The sequence below is a fragment of the Mesoplodon mirus genome, assembly GCF_964341445.2.
Source record: "Mesoplodon mirus genome assembly, chromosome: 18".
Lineage (NCBI taxonomy): Eukaryota > Metazoa > Chordata > Mammalia > Artiodactyla > Ziphiidae > Mesoplodon > Mesoplodon mirus.
Window position 1 is genome coordinate 18597053 of NC_138994.1, and position 18232 is coordinate 18615284.

The 18232-nt window shown below is 55.9% G+C and overlaps 1 protein-coding gene across 3 annotated transcripts; it reads right to left on the bottom strand.

The window, feature by feature from the left end:
* Window positions 1-110: 110 nt before the first annotated feature.
* RAB37 (RAB37, member RAS oncogene family) lies at window positions 111-9550 on the bottom strand. Of its 3 annotated transcripts, XR_014291817.1 has the most exons (10): window positions 9443-9549; window positions 6634-6744; window positions 5602-5643; window positions 5036-5102; window positions 4884-4936; window positions 3880-3945; window positions 3252-3308; window positions 3098-3174; window positions 2618-2902; window positions 111-295 (listed from the first exon to the last, which is right to left on the bottom strand). XR_014291817.1 is itself a non-coding variant. In XM_082602770.1 (9 exons), exons 1-9 carry the CDS (start codon window positions 9533-9535, stop codon window positions 2797-2799), a joined length of 672 nt encoding a protein of 223 aa, XP_082458896.1. In that variant the 5' UTR covers window positions 9536-9549; the 3' UTR covers window positions 1020-2796. The 3 variants fall into 3 exon arrangements, 1 of the variants encoding a protein (XP_082458896.1); XR_014291816.1 differs by lacking the exon at window positions 6634-6744 and having other exon boundaries at window positions 9443-9550; XM_082602770.1 differs by lacking the exon at window positions 111-295 and having other exon boundaries at window positions 1020-2902.
* Window positions 9551-18232: the final 8682 nt, after the last annotated feature.

Below are 18232 nucleotides of genomic sequence, written 5' to 3' on the forward strand. Positions count from 1 at the left end.
AGCCCGCCCAGGCTGCTTATTCCGGGGGGCGGGGCCGCGCGGAGGGTGTGGACCACCGAGGGCCAATCAGACACCACGGAGAGGGGGACAACACCGGCCAATGGGAGCGCGCAGGGGTGAGTTTCTGCTCTCAGCGCGGCGCCCCGCGGCGGGAGAAGAAAGAGGGCTCAGGAAGTGGAAGTGTCTGTTACCAAGTGGCTGGTTGAGGCGCGGGGAGAGGGAGGCGGTGCGGGCGGGGGCGAGTTCCTGGAACTGGGCAGAGCGGCCCGCAGGATCTGTTCTGATTTCCCTCCACCTGTGTCGGGGATTGAGAGCCAACCCTCGGGTAAAGGACCCTAACATTTCAACAGCCTTCAGCCAAAGTGTGCAACTCCATTTGGGGGTGGGGGTAGGGGCTACTGTTGCCAGGAAAATCAATGCCGCTCCGGTGCTGCGAGCGGTCTTACGAATAAGAACGAGGTCCACCTCGGACCCAACAGAGTAGTTTGAATAACGAGATTTTCCCATTTGTGGGGCCACTTTGCTTTGTCCCAGGAACTGCTAATAGGGGTGCGGGCTCTGATCCTTGCTGGGACAGTGTGAGGGTCCAGCAGAGAGCCCACGGCTTCACGGGGCTGCCCATCCAAGACAGGCCACCTAGGGGCAATGGCGTGGGAATTGGCGTCAGCCTTTGGCTAGGGAGGTGGGGTTGGGGAGAGGCAGATCAGAGTCAGGTAACCAACCTCTGGGTACATTACATAGGAAAAGGAGCCCTGGCTTTTTTCAATAGAGAAGGAAAAATGATTAGGACCGTAAGATAAACCTTCTTTCAGCTCCTACTTTCAGATGAGAGGCTGGTCACAGAGGCTGGGGGCAGTCTGTTAGGGGTGAGGTGACCAGTTGGGGACATTGAAGGGTGAGGAGCAAATGATTTTGGCAATCAGTGACAAGCAACGACAATCCTTTCAACATGATCCGTCCCCGCACCCTGCCCCCGACCCCCGCATCATGTGCACCTCAAAGAAGCAATGGACAGGGTGTACTTTCCAAAATACTGCCATTTACTTCTGAAAAACACAAATGCTAAAGGCCCAGAGCAGCCCATGTGATTGGATTGCCTGCGACCTGCCTTGGGCCCCAGAAGAACCCGGCAAGGTCAGGCTCCTCCCTGCTCTGCCTGGGAGAGGCCTGGAGAGCTTCCTTATCGTGCTGACTCTGCTCTGGGAGCAAGATTTCTGCCTTGAAAGCAAATGCAGCAGCCGCAGAATTGTACAGTGCATACCTTTCTCACCCCTCTCCCCACCCCTGGTGAACAGAGCTGGAGTAAAGGTGACTCTAGGTCATAATCTGCACGTCTCCTGCCCTCTTCCCATTGTTGGGGTCAGGGCTTTGGGAGACATGTGACCTTGGCCCCATGTAAACTCCTTGCTGCTCGTCTCCCCACCCAAGCCTCACCCACATGACCTTGTTTTGCATACAATGCGTTGATTTTCCCAGAAATGGATGACCTCTCATTCCCTAACCTGGCTCAGTATGAAGGGAGATAAAGCAGTTTGGGCCCTAATGTCCGTCTGAGAAGAAAAGGATGTGGCTGATCGGGGAGGAGATGGCCCTTGGGTTTAGGGGTCACACAGTGGGGTGAGGTTTGCTCACTTCTACCTCCCACCTACTCCAGGAGTCAGGGCTTTCTTTTTTTTTTTTTTTTTCTTTTTGCGGTATGCGGGCCTCTCACTGTTGTGGCCTCTCCCGTTGCGGAGCACAGGCTCCGGATGCGCAGGCCCAGCGGCCATGGCTCACGGGCCCAGCCGCTCCGCGGCATATGGGATCCTCCCAGACCGGGGCACGAACCCGTATCCCCTGCATCGGCAGGCGGACTCTCAACCACTGCGCCACCAGGGAGGCCCAGGGCTTTCTTTTTATCTGGCTCTTTATCCAGTGGAAGCGCTACAGCTGCTTGAAGAAGTACCCTGTGGGCTGCATACCTGCCAAAGGCTTGGGACAGAAGAATAACCTTTCCCTATCAGTAACTGTAGGTGTCTGGGGACACAGGCAGAAAGGTAGGAAGATAAGGCCAGGGATTCAGGGAGGAGGGGCTCCCCTGGGATCTGAGGTCCAGCGAATAGGAACCAGATGCTGCCAGGTGCCCTAATGTGCTTGTGGGCTGGGGGAAATGGGGTGCACCTCCTAGACAGGGGCTAGTAAGGCCAGAGGTAGCCTAACAGACAGACCTAATCTCTGTTACTCCTCTCCTCCCCTCCCCCCAGGGAGCTGGGTCCTTGCCCAATCTCCACATCTCTTATCTTCCTGAGGCTTTGGTCTAGCTCCCGGCACAAGGGCCCTGTCTTATTGGGGAAGATTGTTCTCTGGGGAGCCGGAGGAAATGAAGGCCTGGGGCTGCTCAGCCTCTTGCCAGCTGAAGGGTGGGAATGGGGTCACTCCCTGCCTCATACCCCAGAAGTGCATCAGTGCCCCCTGGTGCTGAGCTGGAGCAATATCACCCTCATCGTGGTTAGGTGGGAAGCCCAGGCCCCTGAGTCCTAGCACTAGAAGGCAAAAGGGGCACCAGCTCCCTTCCTCCGTTTTCTGGTGCCCTTTTGATTAGATTATGCATCATTAAAATGAAATAAAAATATTTTACCCTCCTCCGGGGATGCAGGGAAGCTACAGGAGCTAGAATAGGGGCAGGAGTACGGAGGGGCTGTGCACTGGGTCCCCCAACTCTCTCCTCATTGGCTCAGCCAGTGAGAATAGACCAGGTCTGAGGGAGAAGGCTGCATCCTTGTGCGTCTCTGGAGCTTCGTCTCAGCCCCTTGGGATTCACAAGAAAGAGCAGCAGCTGGGCCGCTTCTTCTGGGATTCCACATAGTCCCGGATCTGGAAGCTGGGTTCATTAGCCTGCCGCCCGGCTCTGTATTTCAGCTCCCTTGAAGAGGAAGAAGAAATGGGCTGGGCAGGCAGTGAGGAACTGAGCCTTCACCCACTCCCACGGCCTGGGGCCAGGGGGCCTCCGAATGCAGAATATACTTGGGCCTGGGGACTGGGCCAAGGGCCAGGCCCTACTGAATTCCCAGATGGTGCCACCCTGCCCTGCACGTTCCCTTCCCGGCTCAGCGCTCACTTGGCAATGGCCAGAAAGGCTAACTCCACGTTCATGCCCGTCTTGGCGCTGGTCTCCATGAAGGGAACTCCAAACTCCTGCCAGGGTGAGATTATCCTCAGTGGCCAGTCTCCGGCTGCCACCCCCTCCGCCCTCCCCCCAGGCAGTCACTTACCCTGGCCAGCATCTCTCCATCCTCTGAACGGATCATCCTTTCACTGCTCACATCCGCCTGTCAAGCCCAGGTGGGTCACTCTGGGGAAGGAAGCCTTGACCCCAGATGGCCCCTCTCCTGCCCCGCTGGCTCAGCTTTCTGCCCTGGGAGCAGGCACTTCCCGCCCTCTGCTGGTAGCCTGCGGGACTGCAGGTGGTATGATCCACCTGGGGCCAGGGCTTCTGCCTTCTTCAAGTTCTTACCCAGCTCCCAGCAGGGGGATCTCATCCCAACTCAGGGAGGTGGGTAACTCTGCTTGGCAAGGGGGTAGTGGCCAGCCTCGAAGGGCTGACAGTATTTGAGGTTAACCCTTTCCACACACAGCTCTTAATCCGGGTATCTAGTCCCTAGGATCTAATAGGGGCTGAGCAGCTGGTCATTTCTGGATCTCTCAGGAAGCAGCTTGACCTTTCCCTGCAGGGGGCCATTTCCAAAGCTTTAAGAGGGCAGATATGATGGGCTGAAGCCTCCAGATAAGTCAGACTCCTGAACTGGAGGCTGTAAAGAGTGCTTTGCTGGAAGGAGGTCCAGCTAATACTCTTGGGGCAGTGGGAGAAGGGTGGGCTGACCCTGCCCTGGAGCCACTCACCTTGTTGCCTAGGAGCATGATCACCACATCCCCTTGGGCGTACTCGTGAATCTCAGTGAGCCAAGCCTGTGGGAGAGGGTGCGCTGAGCCCCGGTGATTCCCCTCCTCCCTCTTGCCTTTCCTTCTTCTGCCCTGTGGATTATCCTGGACTACTCACTGCACCTGAACACCGATCAGAATGCCCTGTGCATTCTCTCATCTCCATCTTTGTTTGGGCCTCTCCAGTCCTGAGTAGCTCTAAACCCCTTGCAGTGTAGCTCTCAGTTCTATGAAAGACAGAGGTGACAGAGGCTTTATCTCATAAATCAGCTGGTAGTCACCAGCAGTCTCCTCGAGTGCCCTGTTGAGGATTCTAAGGCCCCATAAGGGCTCAGTGATCAAAAATACTGTGATTGATTAGTGATGTCTGCCCTGAGCATGGGGTTGGAGGTGGCAGTAGGAGTGCCATGGATTCCATCCAGTTTATAAGCAGTTTTATATCTGTATGTCTTGTTCCCCCAGTTTGCTTGTCAACCCCTTGAGGTCAGGGAGCATGTGAAATCGTCACCATGCTGTGCACAGAGTCAGTGTTTGTCTTTGTTGAATTACTGTCTCGACTATTTAATAGTTTGCTTGTGAGGAGAGAGCCACTCACTTTGTCTGCCTGAGTCACCTTCTTGAAAGTTGGGGTGGATGTATGGGTAGACTTTTCTGCTTGGGCTCTCCCCTTGGTCTCTGTGGGTAATTGTCCAGGGTGGAGCTGGGCACTTTCTGAACATTTTGTCATGAAATGCTCCATGAATCACAGTCAGGGATAAGCAGGTGGCACACAGCCTGCTTGGCCTTTATGCCCACATGCCGATCAACTACCCAGGAGTAGTTTATTACTTCTGAGTCACAGCTCCGGTGTTTTTGATGAGGCAGCCATATTCCATGCTCCACCCATCCCCACAAAGCAGGAAGCAGCCCCGGCCTGCACAGGCCCTGCCCTGCCTGCTCATGAGTGGTGGGTAGGGAGGACCTACCCGGATGTTGTCGAAGGAAGATTTGTTGGTGATGTCATACAGCAGGAGCAAGGCTGGAGGGGGAGAGAGAGGTCACACATGGAACCTGGGGCAGAAGGGTGGATGCTACAAGTGGGCTGGGGGCGTGGAGGTGGAGCAAGTGAGGGACCTACCCTGGGCATCTCGGTAATAAGCGTGGGTGACACTGCGGAACCGCTCCTGCCCTGCGGTGTCCCAGATCTAGGAAGGGATGGACAAATGGTCAGAAGGGGGCAGGGACTGTGCTGAGCAGAGGAAAGCCATGTTGTGGTACGAGAGATGGGTGGGGAGGTGAGAGGTTTCCTTCTTTAGTTCCTCATGGGCTTGTGAACACCTGATGATGTCCCGGATGGTGGTAGTTAATGAGTTCTCAAGCTCGTTCGGTCTTGCCCAGCCCAGGGATTAGAGGTGTCCAACCTCCTAGAGCAGATGAGGTCTGGGAAACTGGGGAGGATTTGGAGCGAGCCTAAGCTTGTCTGAAGGCACTTAGAGCTGCTGCCTTTGACAGAGGGGAGGGTGCCTGGGAACGGCTTTTTCTGCAGACATCAAACAAACAAAAGCCGTTTCCTCTCCTGGCCCCCACAGGAAGTGAGCCCAGGCCGAGCGCAGGGCCGCAGGCCTCCTGTGGTTGGGTGCAGAGCTTGGGCAGGCTCCCCCATTCTCTCGCCCACACCCCAGCCCTCCCAGCCGCTGGTCTCACCTGCAGCTTCACCCTCATACCATCCACGGTCACCACCTTGTTCTGAAAGACAAAAGGGCAGAGGGAGAGGTGGGCGTGGAGGGCAGGGGAGTCTTGGTTTCTGCCTTCTGCTGAATCCTACAGAACAGCAAACATCCTGTCTGGTTGCTCCCCAGGGCCACGGGGGTCTGGTGAGCCCCGGAGACGTCTCCAGCCAGATCGCCCCATCAGGGCAGTGGGACTCTGTCCCCAGGTACCCCTACTTTGGAGTCCTCTCTTCTGGGGACTCCGTCTGCCCTTCTCACAACACGCCAAGGCAGGGAGAGCCTGAGAACCTGCCTGACCGCACCCCTCCTCTTGCCCCAGCCCGGGCTCAGCAAGGTGCACGGGCAGAGCCCAGCCTCCAAGCTCTTAGAGATGAGACGCCCACCAGCATCTCGGGGACCACAGAGGCTGGATCTGCAGGGCCGTCTTTCCCCTGGCTGTCCACTAGTTCTCCTAAGTGAAGCTTCCCCTCGCACTGGGAGGGAGGCACCTGGCCTTTGAGAGCACCCCTGCCAGGGTTAGACCCTCACACTCCTGGCCCCTGCGCATGTGCAGTGCTCAGAGCCCTCAGCATTCGGGATGCCGATTTGTAAAGACAGGTTCATCGAGGTGAGAGGGAGGGATGCTGGCAAGCTGCTCTCTCCCCACAGGGCCAGCCCAGCTCCTCGACCTAGAGCCGGGCTGTGCTTTCCGGGACTCCAGAAAGACTGGCTGACCTCAGGTCTTGCCGGGGCGCCCAGCTAGCACGGTGGGATATGTCTGCCTGGCTGGGGGCAGGATTTTAAGACTCAGTCTCTCATTTCTCATCCTGTAGGGGAGCCAGGAGCCTCCCCAAGCCCAGACTCCTCTAAGCTGGCCACCTCTGCGGTCCCTAGGGGAGCATCCTGTGCCCTAGGGTGAGCCACAGCAGTCCTGAGAAGCCAGCGCAGGTGAGGAGAGGACCGCCCCCCGTGCCTGAGCCATAGCCCCTGGCTCGTTGCTGGGAGGAGGAGCCTGCAGCCACCTCACCCTGAAGTCTATGCCGACAGTGGCTATGAAGGTCCCGGACAGGAAGACCCCATCTTTGAATTGGATCAGGAAACAGGTTTTGCCGACGCCTGAGTCTCCCAGAAGCATCACCTAGGAGATGGGGGCAGAGGCAGTTAGTGGGGAGCTGGGGCAAGTTTCTGGGCTTCCAGGGAGAGCCAGGGAAGGATGCCGACTGCCCCGAGGGCACGTGCTTCTGGAAAAGCCTGCTGCTGCCTTCACCCTGCCTCTCCTCTCCACACTCCCTGGCTCCGGCTGCCTCTCAGGCTCTCCCTCTGACCCTCCTGTCCTCATCTGGTTTCCTGGAAGCCTGAGTTGCCACCTTAGCACTAACAGGACCCCAAACGTGCTCGGTGGCCCCAGAGAACAACCACATGCATGTGGTCTCGACTCTGCACCGTGCTAGGATCCCTTCCCTCTCTGTGTGTGTTCCACGCATGTGTGCACACGTGGGCGGGGCACTGGTGCCAGAAAGAGAAGTGTTAATACCTCAGACAGGGATTCCCACCCAAGGGAGTGTATCAGAATCTGATGGGGGCACGGCTCTGTCATTTGCAAAGCCATATTCTAAACTTACTTTTGTTCGGGTGTTTTACTTTTGGTTACATTTATTTGGAAGTTCCTAATGACATTTTACGTTTATAAAAGCGTTGCATGAATTAGGGAAGGTTGAAATTTATACTGAAGCGGAGAGACATTTAGTCTGAAGTTCTTTCCGCAGAAACCCCCCACGTGGGACAAATGGCTGAAAATTGGCATCCCTGGTCACTGTAGGCGGCAGAGCAGGAGGGAGTGTGGGGAGGGTATGTTTGTCCCTTTCCTGTCTGTCCAGTATCTGCTCATCTTCTCTGGGGACCATGGGCAGGGAGGGGACCCCTCTGTCCAGTCACTCCTCAATCTTGGAGAACAGAGGTCCAGACCTGATGCTGGAACTTTCCCAACAGGCCGAGTCGATACTTAATGGGCTGAGCAGGGACTAGGTTTGAGTTATTTTTGAGGCTCTGACCTTGACAATGGAGCCCAAGGGCTTTCCTGCTGTGGGCACGGGGTATGGGATTAGCTAACTTTGGTGGAGAGGTGGGCGGCTGAGCCAAAGGTGTATGAAGGCTGGGGTCCTGGCTTGGACGTGGGTTACTGGGGGACTTCGGGAAGATTTCTTAACCCTTCTGTGGGAGTTTCCACAATGGTTAGAAGGAGAGAGGGATAATTTCTTTGAGGCCTTTCTAGACTCTGTTAATGTCTAGGGTCAACAATTTTGGCATGAACCACCTGACTCCAGAAGAGTGGCCTGGGGTGAGTGCTGCCTGTCTGTGGCCCCATCCCCTCTAATCCTCCCCAAGGAGCTCCCACCAGGCTCTTCCCAGACCATCCTGGACTCAGTCTCCTAGGCAGGCCTTGGGCACGAAGGCTGGTGGGGGCCAGAGGCCAACTCTCCACAGATGCCGCTTGGCCCAGGGGACAGATGGCAGGCTGGGGGCTAAGGAGCCCTCTGGAGCCTGTATTGCTCCATGGCTCCTGGGTCCCAGTACCCAATGGGGAAGGAGGGAGAGAGAGAGGGAGGGCAAGCACCTGTGTACTTTACAGATGACGGCTGCCTTGAGCAAATGATGCCACCCACCCAGCCAGGCAAGTCCACCAAACAAACAGCTGCCCAGCCTTGCCACCTCCTAGACAAACACCCAGCTGGCTTGTCAGGCAAAGAGATCAGGCAGTTCCCAGCGGCCTGCATCTGGCCCTCAGCAGCTCCCCTCCCCTGAACACACTGGGGGCCGACTTCCTGCCTGGAGCCCACAGAGGACGCTTATCACAACGGCTCTGGGTGGGTGACTTGCAGAGTAGCTTCCCCTGAAACAAGGGGGGTTGCAGGAGGAATCCAAGGCGCAGAAAGAAGCAGGTCTCCTTCAAGGCCATGTAGCATGAGATGGGCGGCCCCTTCCCTAATCTATCCCCAACCCTACAGAGGAAGAGTGGGGGCTCTGGGCTCTCTCAGCACCTCTTTCAGAGTTCCTGGTACCTGCCTGCTCCAAGGGCATGGAGGGAGGGCAGACAGACCAGTGTCCACCACCAGCCCCACCTACTTCCGTTCAGGGCCACCCGCAGAGTGAACCAGCCCCAGACAGCTGACTTAAGAAAGATCTTGTGCCTAACGCCCCAGATCTTTCTCAGGTTCTAAAAATTCCCATGTGGGCCTGCATTCTGGCTAACAACATCCTCCCAGAAGAAGGTGTGGGCAGTGACTGCAGGGGTGGAAAGGGAAGGGGTAGCGCCTGCGGGCAGCTGGGGTCCTAAAGATGTTCAGTCCTAAAGCCTGGAAACTGGGAGAAAGGCATTAACTGCAAGTTCCCCCGCCGCCAGGGGGCGTCCTTTCTGAGTCGCCAGGCAGCCCTATTTCCCAGCGCTTCGGGTGCCTGTACCCTGGAGGGTTGTGCGCTCAAACCCTACCTAGAAGCATGGGATTCCCGGGGCTCGTATTGGCCGGAGTGTGGCAGAAGAAAATGGGATTGGGGTCCTCTGGGTGGGGAGTCATTCGCTCCTTCCGACCTTCCTCTCCCTTCTCCCACGGAGCCAGTCCAGATCCCTGGACGCTGGCATGGGCCCAGGGCTCTGTCTCGACCCTCCTTCCTTATTCTGGGAGACCCGGCTGCCTGGGGGGAAGGGATGAGTCCAACGCAGACGCAGCCAGAAAGGGTCTTGGGCGGGGAGGGCCGGGGTCTCAGGACGAAGAGCGCGGGGAGGGGTGACCCCCAGAGCCGGCACCGAGTCCCCAGCGCTGGGTGCAGTGCCCACCCACCTTGCCCATAAGATCGTAGCTCGGACTGCAGGGCGGGGAGCGCTCGGGGGCCTCGCCGTTCCGGGTGGCAGCGGCGCCAGGGGTGCCCGTCATGTCCCTGGACCAGAGGTGAGCTGGGGCAGGCGGAGGGCGAGGGACGGTGCAGGAACCGCCTCGCCTTAGGCTCCACCCACTCCTCCCCTCCACCGCCCCGGCCCGGACCCCGACAGGCTCCTCCCTCCGTCCGCCACCTGAAAGACACTGGCGGGGAGCTGGCTGTCCCGCGGGGGCGCGCAGGACGGCAGGGTCAGCTCCCGAGGGGCAGGAGGGCCCCCCTGAGCCACACTGTCCTGAGAGCGTGGGCCAAATCCAGCCCTAGGACCGACCGGTCCCCAGGGTTGCCAGCTGCCGGGGTTAGGTTCCCACCGGGAGCTGCCCCTGGAGACCCCGCTTTCCGGGGAAGGTCTGGCCTCGCTGGGACTCGCGGACCCGCGCCCGGGTTGCCACTGCGCAGCGTGGCCAGGAGGCGGCGCCCGGGCTCCATCCAGCTGGCGGGCAACAGGTGGCTCCGGGAGCGGGGGCGGGGGGGGCTGGAGACGCCCCTGGGCAGCGCTGCGCGGGGTTCACGAGGAGGCGTGCGTTCCGAGCGCAGCTCTCAGGCAGTTTCGCTTTTGCTAATGCACCCCAGCTCGACATCATGTGAATGTAATTATGTTTACCGACCGATGGATATTCACCTTGCAGCACATTTGCACTTCGGGGCCCCTGGCCGGTGCTTGGACTTTGACACCTCCCATTTCCGCCTGCCCTGTTGGGCTGCGCCCAGAATGTGCCCACCCCGGAGAGCCTTCCGAGGTGGGCTTCCCTGCACACCTCCCAATCCAGGCGCTCCCAAAGGCAGAGCTGACCCCTGGCACCGAGTAGGCCTTAAACGTTGGTATCAAAAGAATTCATGAAGTCCTGAATCTTTTTTTTTTTTTTGGCTCCACCGCGCTGGCACGTGGGATCTTAGTTCCCCCACCAGGGATCAAACTCACGCCCCCAGCAATGGAAGCGCAGAGTCTTAACCACTGGACCTCCAGGGAAGTCCCTGTGGTGAATCATTTTGAGCAGAGTCTCCAGGACATCCAAGGAACCCTGCAGCTCCTGGTGACAGAGGGTGAGAGTATGTCCGGGGTTGTCCATAGCGAAGTTCAGGGGCCCTGGCTTGGGCTAACCATTCAATTACGCTGTCCCAGCATCTTATATAAGTGAGGGGCTGTTCCGGTGGAACAGGGTGGGTGCACTACAAAGGAACTGTGTGAAGGGTGTGAGGAGAGGCAGGGGCTCTGCACCTCTTTACCTACATGTTGGGGTGAGGGGCAAGGGGCAGGCATGGCTTATGGGTGACCATAGGCCCCGAGGGGACTGTGTGTACACCCGCCTCCTACCATGTAACTTTTGGCAGCAGCTGGAGCTGTTTGCCGGAAGTGGTGGGCCGTAACTTCATCTGCACAGAGGGAGGGACTCAAACGGGGCGCCATACCAGGGCAAGGAGCAGCTCTACACAACCCTGCAGGTGTGCGTTCTTGCCTGCTGTTTGGGTGCCAGAGGCTCTGGCTGCACATAACGCCCCAGTCCATTCAATGCCGTGGGCTCTGGGCTCCTGAGGGCTCATCCAGGAACCCTGCAGGGGAGAGGGTTTCAGCGCAAGTGGGTAATGACCAAGGAGGAAGGAGAGAGGGGACCTGGCCTGGTCCTCCCTGGCCTTCCACTGCCAACCAGGCTGATACGGGTTGCATTATGCTCCCCCCACTCCCCAAAGAGATGCTGAAGTCCTAAACCCCAGTAACTCAGAATGTGACCTTATTTGGAAGTAGGGTCATTGCGTTGTAATTATTTAAGATGAAGTCATAGAGGGTAGGGTGGGCCCTTAATCCAATACGACTGGTGTCCTTATAAGAAGAGGACACACAGGGAGAAAATGGCCATGTGGAAACAGAGGCAGAGGTGGGAGTGTTGCAGCTACAAGCCAAGGAATGCCAAGGATTTCCGGGAGCCACCAGAAACTGGAAGAGGCAAGGAAGGACCCTCCCTTTGAGCCTTCAGAGGGAGCGTGGCCCTGCCGATGCCTTGATTTCTGGCCTCCGGCTGTGGTTTATATTGGCTCCACCAAGACCCTCTTTGTCCCGTGGCACACAGGTTTGGGATGGAGACGGTTGCCCATCAGTGTGAACGCTCCAGAAGTAGTGGAGAAATACAAACACTGTCTTGCTGTACGCTGGACCAGAGTCCGAGTGGGCTGGTGGCACTGGGGGAGGCCCGGCTGCCCTCTTCTGGGCCACGCCTGTGTGGCCCGCTGGGTCTGGGGCCTGTGGGCTGTGTTGTATGCAGAGTGTTACACACGGTCCTCTGGGACACTGCAGCATCAGGCGGGGTGTTCAAGGGCAGCAGCCAGTGAGGCAGAAGTGAGAGGGGGTCAGGGGTGTTCAGAATTGGGGGTGCAGGAGAGGCAGGTTTTGCCCCAAAGGGAGGGAGCACAACCCACTCAGGGATGGGGGCTCTTTAGACGGGTGTCCTGGGGAGCACAACCTCTGGGAGGTCCAGGCCTCCTGGCAGCCTCTTTAGTGCTGTGTACACGCTGGGGCAGCCTGCATCTCCCCAAGTACTCACACCAGGCACACGTCACCCCACCCATACCTCACACCCCACACAGACACACACAGCTCACACCACACCACAAACAGACACCTTACATCATGTACACAACTCACACACACACCTCAAATCTCACATACACCCAGCATCACAGAAACACATACCCCTCACACCATGCACACCTCAAATCAAGCCACATACACCGTCTTGTATCAGCTACAATCACACACACATACCTCATGACACACCACAACCACACATACCCTACATCATCCCACAAACACACATGTCACATCATGAACACAGGCACACCTCATATCATACCATAAACACACAATGCCTTACACGGCCACCCCCAAACACGCATCTTAAATGACCACCCCTCCCCAAACCCACACCTCACGTCCCCCTACACACCTCTCACCACATCACAGTTACAGACACAGCTCATCCCACACCACCAACACACACCCCTAACTGGCCCTCCTCTCTCACGCCGTCCCCAGATGTACAAATCACCCTCCAAATAAAGCCCCTCCTTTTTTTTTTTTTTTTTTTTTTGGCCGTGCCATGGGGCTTGCAGGATCTTAGTTCCCCTACCAGGGCTCGAACCCGCGCCCTCGGCAGTGAAAGCGAGGAGTCCTAACCACTGGACCGCCAAGGAATTCCTGGAAAGCGCCGCTTAAATGATCCCAGCCCCTCTTATCACCTCCAAATCCAGAAGGCACATACACCCCACATTACCCCTAACAGATCTCCCTGCCCTCCTGTGCACAAGTAACCCCACACACCCACACCCCTTCCTGATACAGGAGGTGATGATGCCTCATGAAATCTCATGGTTGTTCAGAGGGGGGCCTTTGTGTGCAGCCGAGGAGATCGGGGAGTGAGCAGAGGGGGCTGGAAGAGACCCCCAGAGCTGGGGGGAAAGGTGCACAGCCCTGTGAGTGCAGGGTCAGGATGTGGAGGGGAGACCAAGACAGAGGCTGGGGGGCTGAGGCACATGGAGCATCTGCACCAGAGTCCGTGGTGGCTGACAATATGCAAATCCTGGTCCCCACGTGTGCATGGGTGAGTTTGGGATCTGCACTGCAGACAAAATGGAGGTTTTTATGTGCATTACATGAGTGTTTGAAAAACCACCAGGCTAAATTGTGCAAGACTTCAGCTGGCAGATGAGGGGTTTTGACTTTATTGGAAGGTGGTAGTGAGACTGATGGTGCTTGGTCGTGGGGCGCGGGGGCAAGGCTTTTGGAAGATGAACTTTACAGCAGTGTTCAGGCAAGACTGGAGAGTTTGGGGCACACCAAGGCAAGAGGTAGCCAGGAGGACCTGAACTGGCATGGGGGAGGGGCCAGCTGGAGCAACTACAGTGTGAGCCCGGTCGGTGTCAGCACCCCAGTAAACCCATCCGCAGGACTCAGCAGCCAGTTTGATGGAGGTGATGATGGAGTAGTTGGGGAAGATATTGGTTTGAGAGGCATCTACCCAGGACCTGGGCCGGTCCCGCTTCCGGAAGCAATGGGCTCCAGAGGCTCTGAGAAGTGGCCTGAGGGCAGACCCCAGGTGGTCCCCCCACTTACCTCTGTTTCCTTTATTTTTTAGTATTATTATTATTTTTTTGGCCGCATGGCATGCGGGATCGAACCCGTGACCCCTGCTGTCCTGCAGTGGAAGTGCAGAGTCCTAACCCCTGGACCACCAGGGAATTCCCCACCTCTGTCTCCTTTAAAGTGAAGATCAAGGACTCCTCCCCTCTCCTGCTGCCCAGGCTGCACTCAGCCTTATGAGTTAGGCCAGCAGGACCTCAGTTACCAGGAATTCAGCCACAACCAGGGCTGGCCACAGGGCACTTGCACATGGCCAGCTGTCGGCAGTGTTTCAAACCTCTGTGCAAATGACAGACAGACAAATGAGTGTCCTGCAGCCCAGCTCTCTGGGGCTCCCCAGACCACTGATATTGGAAGGAGACCCCAATGCCCTCCAGCCCCTTTGTCAGACAACACAGGAGACTTCAGCTGCTCCACAAAGATCAAGCTGCTCTGAGCAGAGGGTTGGAAAGAGACCTGTCTCTGGAAAGGAAAGGAATTGAGGGTGCTTAGTGCTAGATGAGGGGTGGGAAGGGGGCTTGGGGAGGAGACAGACATTTTCTCAGCGAGAGCTGCAGACCTCTTTGTAGATAACTGGGCAGTGTGTCTAGGCCCAGGGTCAGTCACTTGTCCTTGGTGTGGTCCCCATCATGGGCTGTTGTTCCTGCCCTCTACCACCAGTTATGGGGGTTCCCCTAGGTTTGTGTCCCAGCTGAGGGGTAGACTATGTACCCGTTTTGCTCCCAGGTCATGTACTTGACCCAGGAGAGCCCAGGTTCAGGCCTGAGTTGGGCCCTCAGGCCCTCACTCAACATAAGCTGCCCACGGGTTTGTCCTGAGGTGCTGACCAGTGCCAGGCAAGCAGCCGAGGCTCTGGAAGGCCCTGGCCCAGGAGAGGGGAAGAGCCCGGCCTGCCCTGTTGACCACACACTTTCTTCCTTCTCACGGGCAAGTTGCCTCACTTTTCTTACCAGGCTGGTGGCAGAATTTGGAGGTCCCACCCCTGTGCCTCTGTGGAGTGTGAATCAGACTCCCCACCCTACTCTCTGCCTCCTGTCCTCTGACAGGCGGAAGGACGGGGGTGGAGTGAGTGAGGAGTGTGGGGACACCGTGTGCCCTGGGTGCCGAGGGGCAGGTGACGTGGGCCCGCGGTGGAGGACGCCTGACACCGCCATCCTGGTTCATTTCATGGCAGCCTGGTCCAAGGCTTGGGGGTTGCCAGGATGGCCACACTCTCCTGGAAATCAGCCCCGCCCCCATGGACTCGGCCCCGTCCTCCGGGGGCTCGGCCCCGCCCCTCACTCCAGGCTCTGGCGCACACCCTGGCCAGCCTCTCATTTCTGCTCCATCGTGGGCCCTTGCCTTCTGCACTGTGACCCAGTGGGCAGGCCCAGATTCTGGGGGTCCCCTCTCTCTTCCCACCAGCATGGCTCTGCTGTGTCCCAGCACCTCGCAGGCCTGGTGCTCTGTTTGGTCCCGGGGGCTGGCCTTTCAAATACACATGCTGCCCAAGAAATGACATTTGCTCTCCTGCATCTCTGGAGACTAGGATTCTGGAGACCCCAAAAGAGGGTCCTGCTGCTCCTGCCACTGTCCAAGAGAGGGCCGAGACCCTTCCAAAGGCCTCCCCAGGGTTCAAGGTCTTCTGACAGCAGCCGGTAGCCATGGTGAAAGTGGAGAGAAATGGGGATGTGAGCTAGAGCAAGGGCTTCGTGGCCCACAGAAGGACTGGGAATAGAGAAAACTTGAGGCTGTGTCCAGGGAGAGACAGAGTGCTACAACCTGAACTTTAACCCTTGACCTGCCAGCGCCCTAGGACCCACATGACAATGCCAAGTTTGGATTGTGCTTAAACTTCTTTTTTTTTTTTTTGGCGGTATGCGGGCCTCTCACTATTGTGGCCTCTCCCGTTGCGGAGCACAGGCTCCGGATGCACAGGCTCAGCGGCCATGGTTCATGGGCCCAGCCGCTCCGCGGCATGTGGGATCTTCCCGGACCGGGGCACGAACTCATGTCCCCTGCATCGGCAGGCGGACTCTCAACCACTGCGCCACCAGGGAAGCCCTGTGCTTAAACTTTTAAGGCATCCCTTTGGCTCTCCAGGCTCTTCTTGCCCTGTGTCTATATCAAGATATCCCCTTGCTTACTAGTTGTCTTCAGCCATGCGGAGCCCAGGAAGAAGATGGAGGGGAAGCAGGGGAGAGCACCACGGGAGGGCGGCCGACTTATTGCACTGGTTGCTCCGTTCCACCACCGAGGGTGACAGCTCCTCCCAGCCCTGCCCACGCAGACCTCTTTGTCCCTGGTTCTGGTGACGGTGCCCTCCTCACTGTTTTTCAGGCTCGGGGTGGGATGGACGCCTTGAAACTGCCCAAGGGCCCTGGGCCATCCCTCCTGGTTTCGCCACCCATGGCCTGCATCTTGGTAAATAGCCTTTCTATTAAACCTCCTGAATGATCCAATGTGAACATCCACCTGTTTCCTGCTGGGACCCTGTCAGAGGCCCAGCAGGGCCCCCGAGCCCAGAGGTACTTACTGTGAATCCGATGCCCAAGGTGGCTGAGAAGGATCCCGGGATGAACTTGCCCTGGTCGAACTGAACGAGCAGAGATGTCTTCCCCACGCCGCTGTCGCCCACCAGGATGGTCTGAAAGGGAGCAGCAGAGGGGTTTGAGGGCCTGCTGTGTAGATTAGGCTGCTGAGAGTTCCTGGTGGCTGCAGGAGTGGGTTCTCTAAATACACATATATGTGTGTTCACACACATCCACCCCCGCACACACACGTCCTTCTACTCTGCCATCTTGAACTCTGTTCTCTCTTCTTAAGTCATTTTGTTTATGTCCGTTTTTGTGTCTCATCCACATCCAAAAGGGATTTGAGGTGATTTGCCACAAAACCCACTATAAAAAATGGCAGTTAATGATGCTGCCCGAGGAATTTCTGCCCCAGAGTGAGGCTGCGTTTTTCCTGCATTTGAGAATTACATTTGATTCTGGATTTCCTGGCAGTCAAGACAAAATGGGAAACCAGGTGGGGTGTGTGGTACTTGAGTCCTGTCAATCAATGAGTATTTTCTCTTGGCATGAGCTGCTGAGAGGAATCTCTTATGTAGACTCTTATACAAGAGGTCTTGAATGACAAAATGGGCATTTGTAGGGCTTCCTTGGTGGCACAGTGGTTGAGAATCCGCCTGCCAATGCAGGGGACATGGGTTCGATCCCTGGTCTGGGAAGATCCCACATGCCACGGAGCAACTAAGCCTGTGCGCCACAACTACTGAGCTTGCGCTCTAGAGCCTGCAAGCCAGAACTACTGAGCCCTCGAGCCACAACTACTGAAGCCTGCGTGCCGAGAGCCGGTGCTCCGCAACAAGAGAAGCCACCGCAATGAGAAGCCCACGTACCCCAACGAAAAGTAGCCCCCGCTCGCCGCAACTAGAGAAAGCTCGCACGTAGCAATGAAGACCCAACATAGCCAAAAATAAATAAATAAATTTTTAAAAAATGGGCATTTATAATTTTGCAGAAGATGCAAAGTTTTTCCTATAGTTTTTGTATCGACCCTTGCTAAAAGCCAGGGCCTAACATTAAATCACATTTCCATAGAGGCCTCTCAACAGGAGCTAGGCTAATGCTGTCTAAGTACATTGCTTTCCTGTGACTTCATGATTCAGGGGAACATTTAGAAAGCAAGATGAATGTGGTGGTTACCATGGCTCTTACAGTGGCTCTGAGCGAACTTTTTTTTTTTTTTTTAACATTAGTGTGTTAGTTTCTGCTTTATAACCAAGTGAATCAGCTATACATATACATATATCCCCATATCTCCTCCCTCTTGCGTCTCCCTCCCATCCTCCCTATCCCACCCCAGCAACCTTTTTTAACAAGACAGGAAATTTAGATGCCATAAAGAAAAAGATAAATAGATCTGATTGTATAGAAAAAAATACTCTGGTTTACAGAAGATACCAGCAACAAAATCAAAAGACAGAGGGGGACATATATACACTACCAAATGTAGAATAGATAGCTAGTGGGAAGCAGCCACATAGCACAGGGAGATCAGCTCAGTGCTTTGTGACCACCTAGAAGGATGGGATAGGGAGGGTGGGAGGGAGACGCAAGAGGGAAGAGATATGGGGATATATGTATATGTATAGCTGATTCACTTTGTTATAAAGCAGAAACTAACACACCATTGTAAAGCAATTATACTCCAATAAAGATGTTTCCAAAAAAAGAAATAAAAATGCAGTTACAAACCAAAAAAGAAAAAAAAAGAAAAAGAAAAGAAAGAGGGAAAATATTGGCAAGACATATGACAAAGGGTTAAAACACCAAGTAATATAAAGAGCTCTCAAAAGAAAGTCTCAATAGAAAAATGAACAAAGGTTATGAATAGATATATTTTATGTGTTTGTATATACGGTTAGTTTTATGTGTCAACGTGGCCAGGCTATAATCCCAGTTATTCAATTAAACACTAATCTAGAGATTGCTGTGAAGGCATATTTTCGATGTGATTAACATCTACAATCAGCTGACTTGTAAGTCTTCAATAACCTGCATTTGCTTTATCCAGTTAA

What these genes read in the sequence shown, in the direction of transcription:
- RAB37 (XM_082602770.1), bottom strand. Translation starts at nt 9,535, where the DNA reads ATGACGGGCACCCCTGGCGCCGCTGCCACCCGGAACGGCGAGGCCCCC. An exon ending in TCATGCTCCTAGGCAACAAG is followed by an intron (nt 3,309 to 3,879) that starts GTGAGTGGCTCC and finishes TGGGCTTGACAG; the next exon opens with GCGGATGTGAGCAGTGAAAG. An exon ending in ATGGAGAGATGCTGGCCAGG is followed by an intron (nt 3,175 to 3,251) that starts GTAAGTGACTGC and finishes TCACCCTGGCAG; the next exon opens with GAGTTTGGAGTTCCCTTCAT.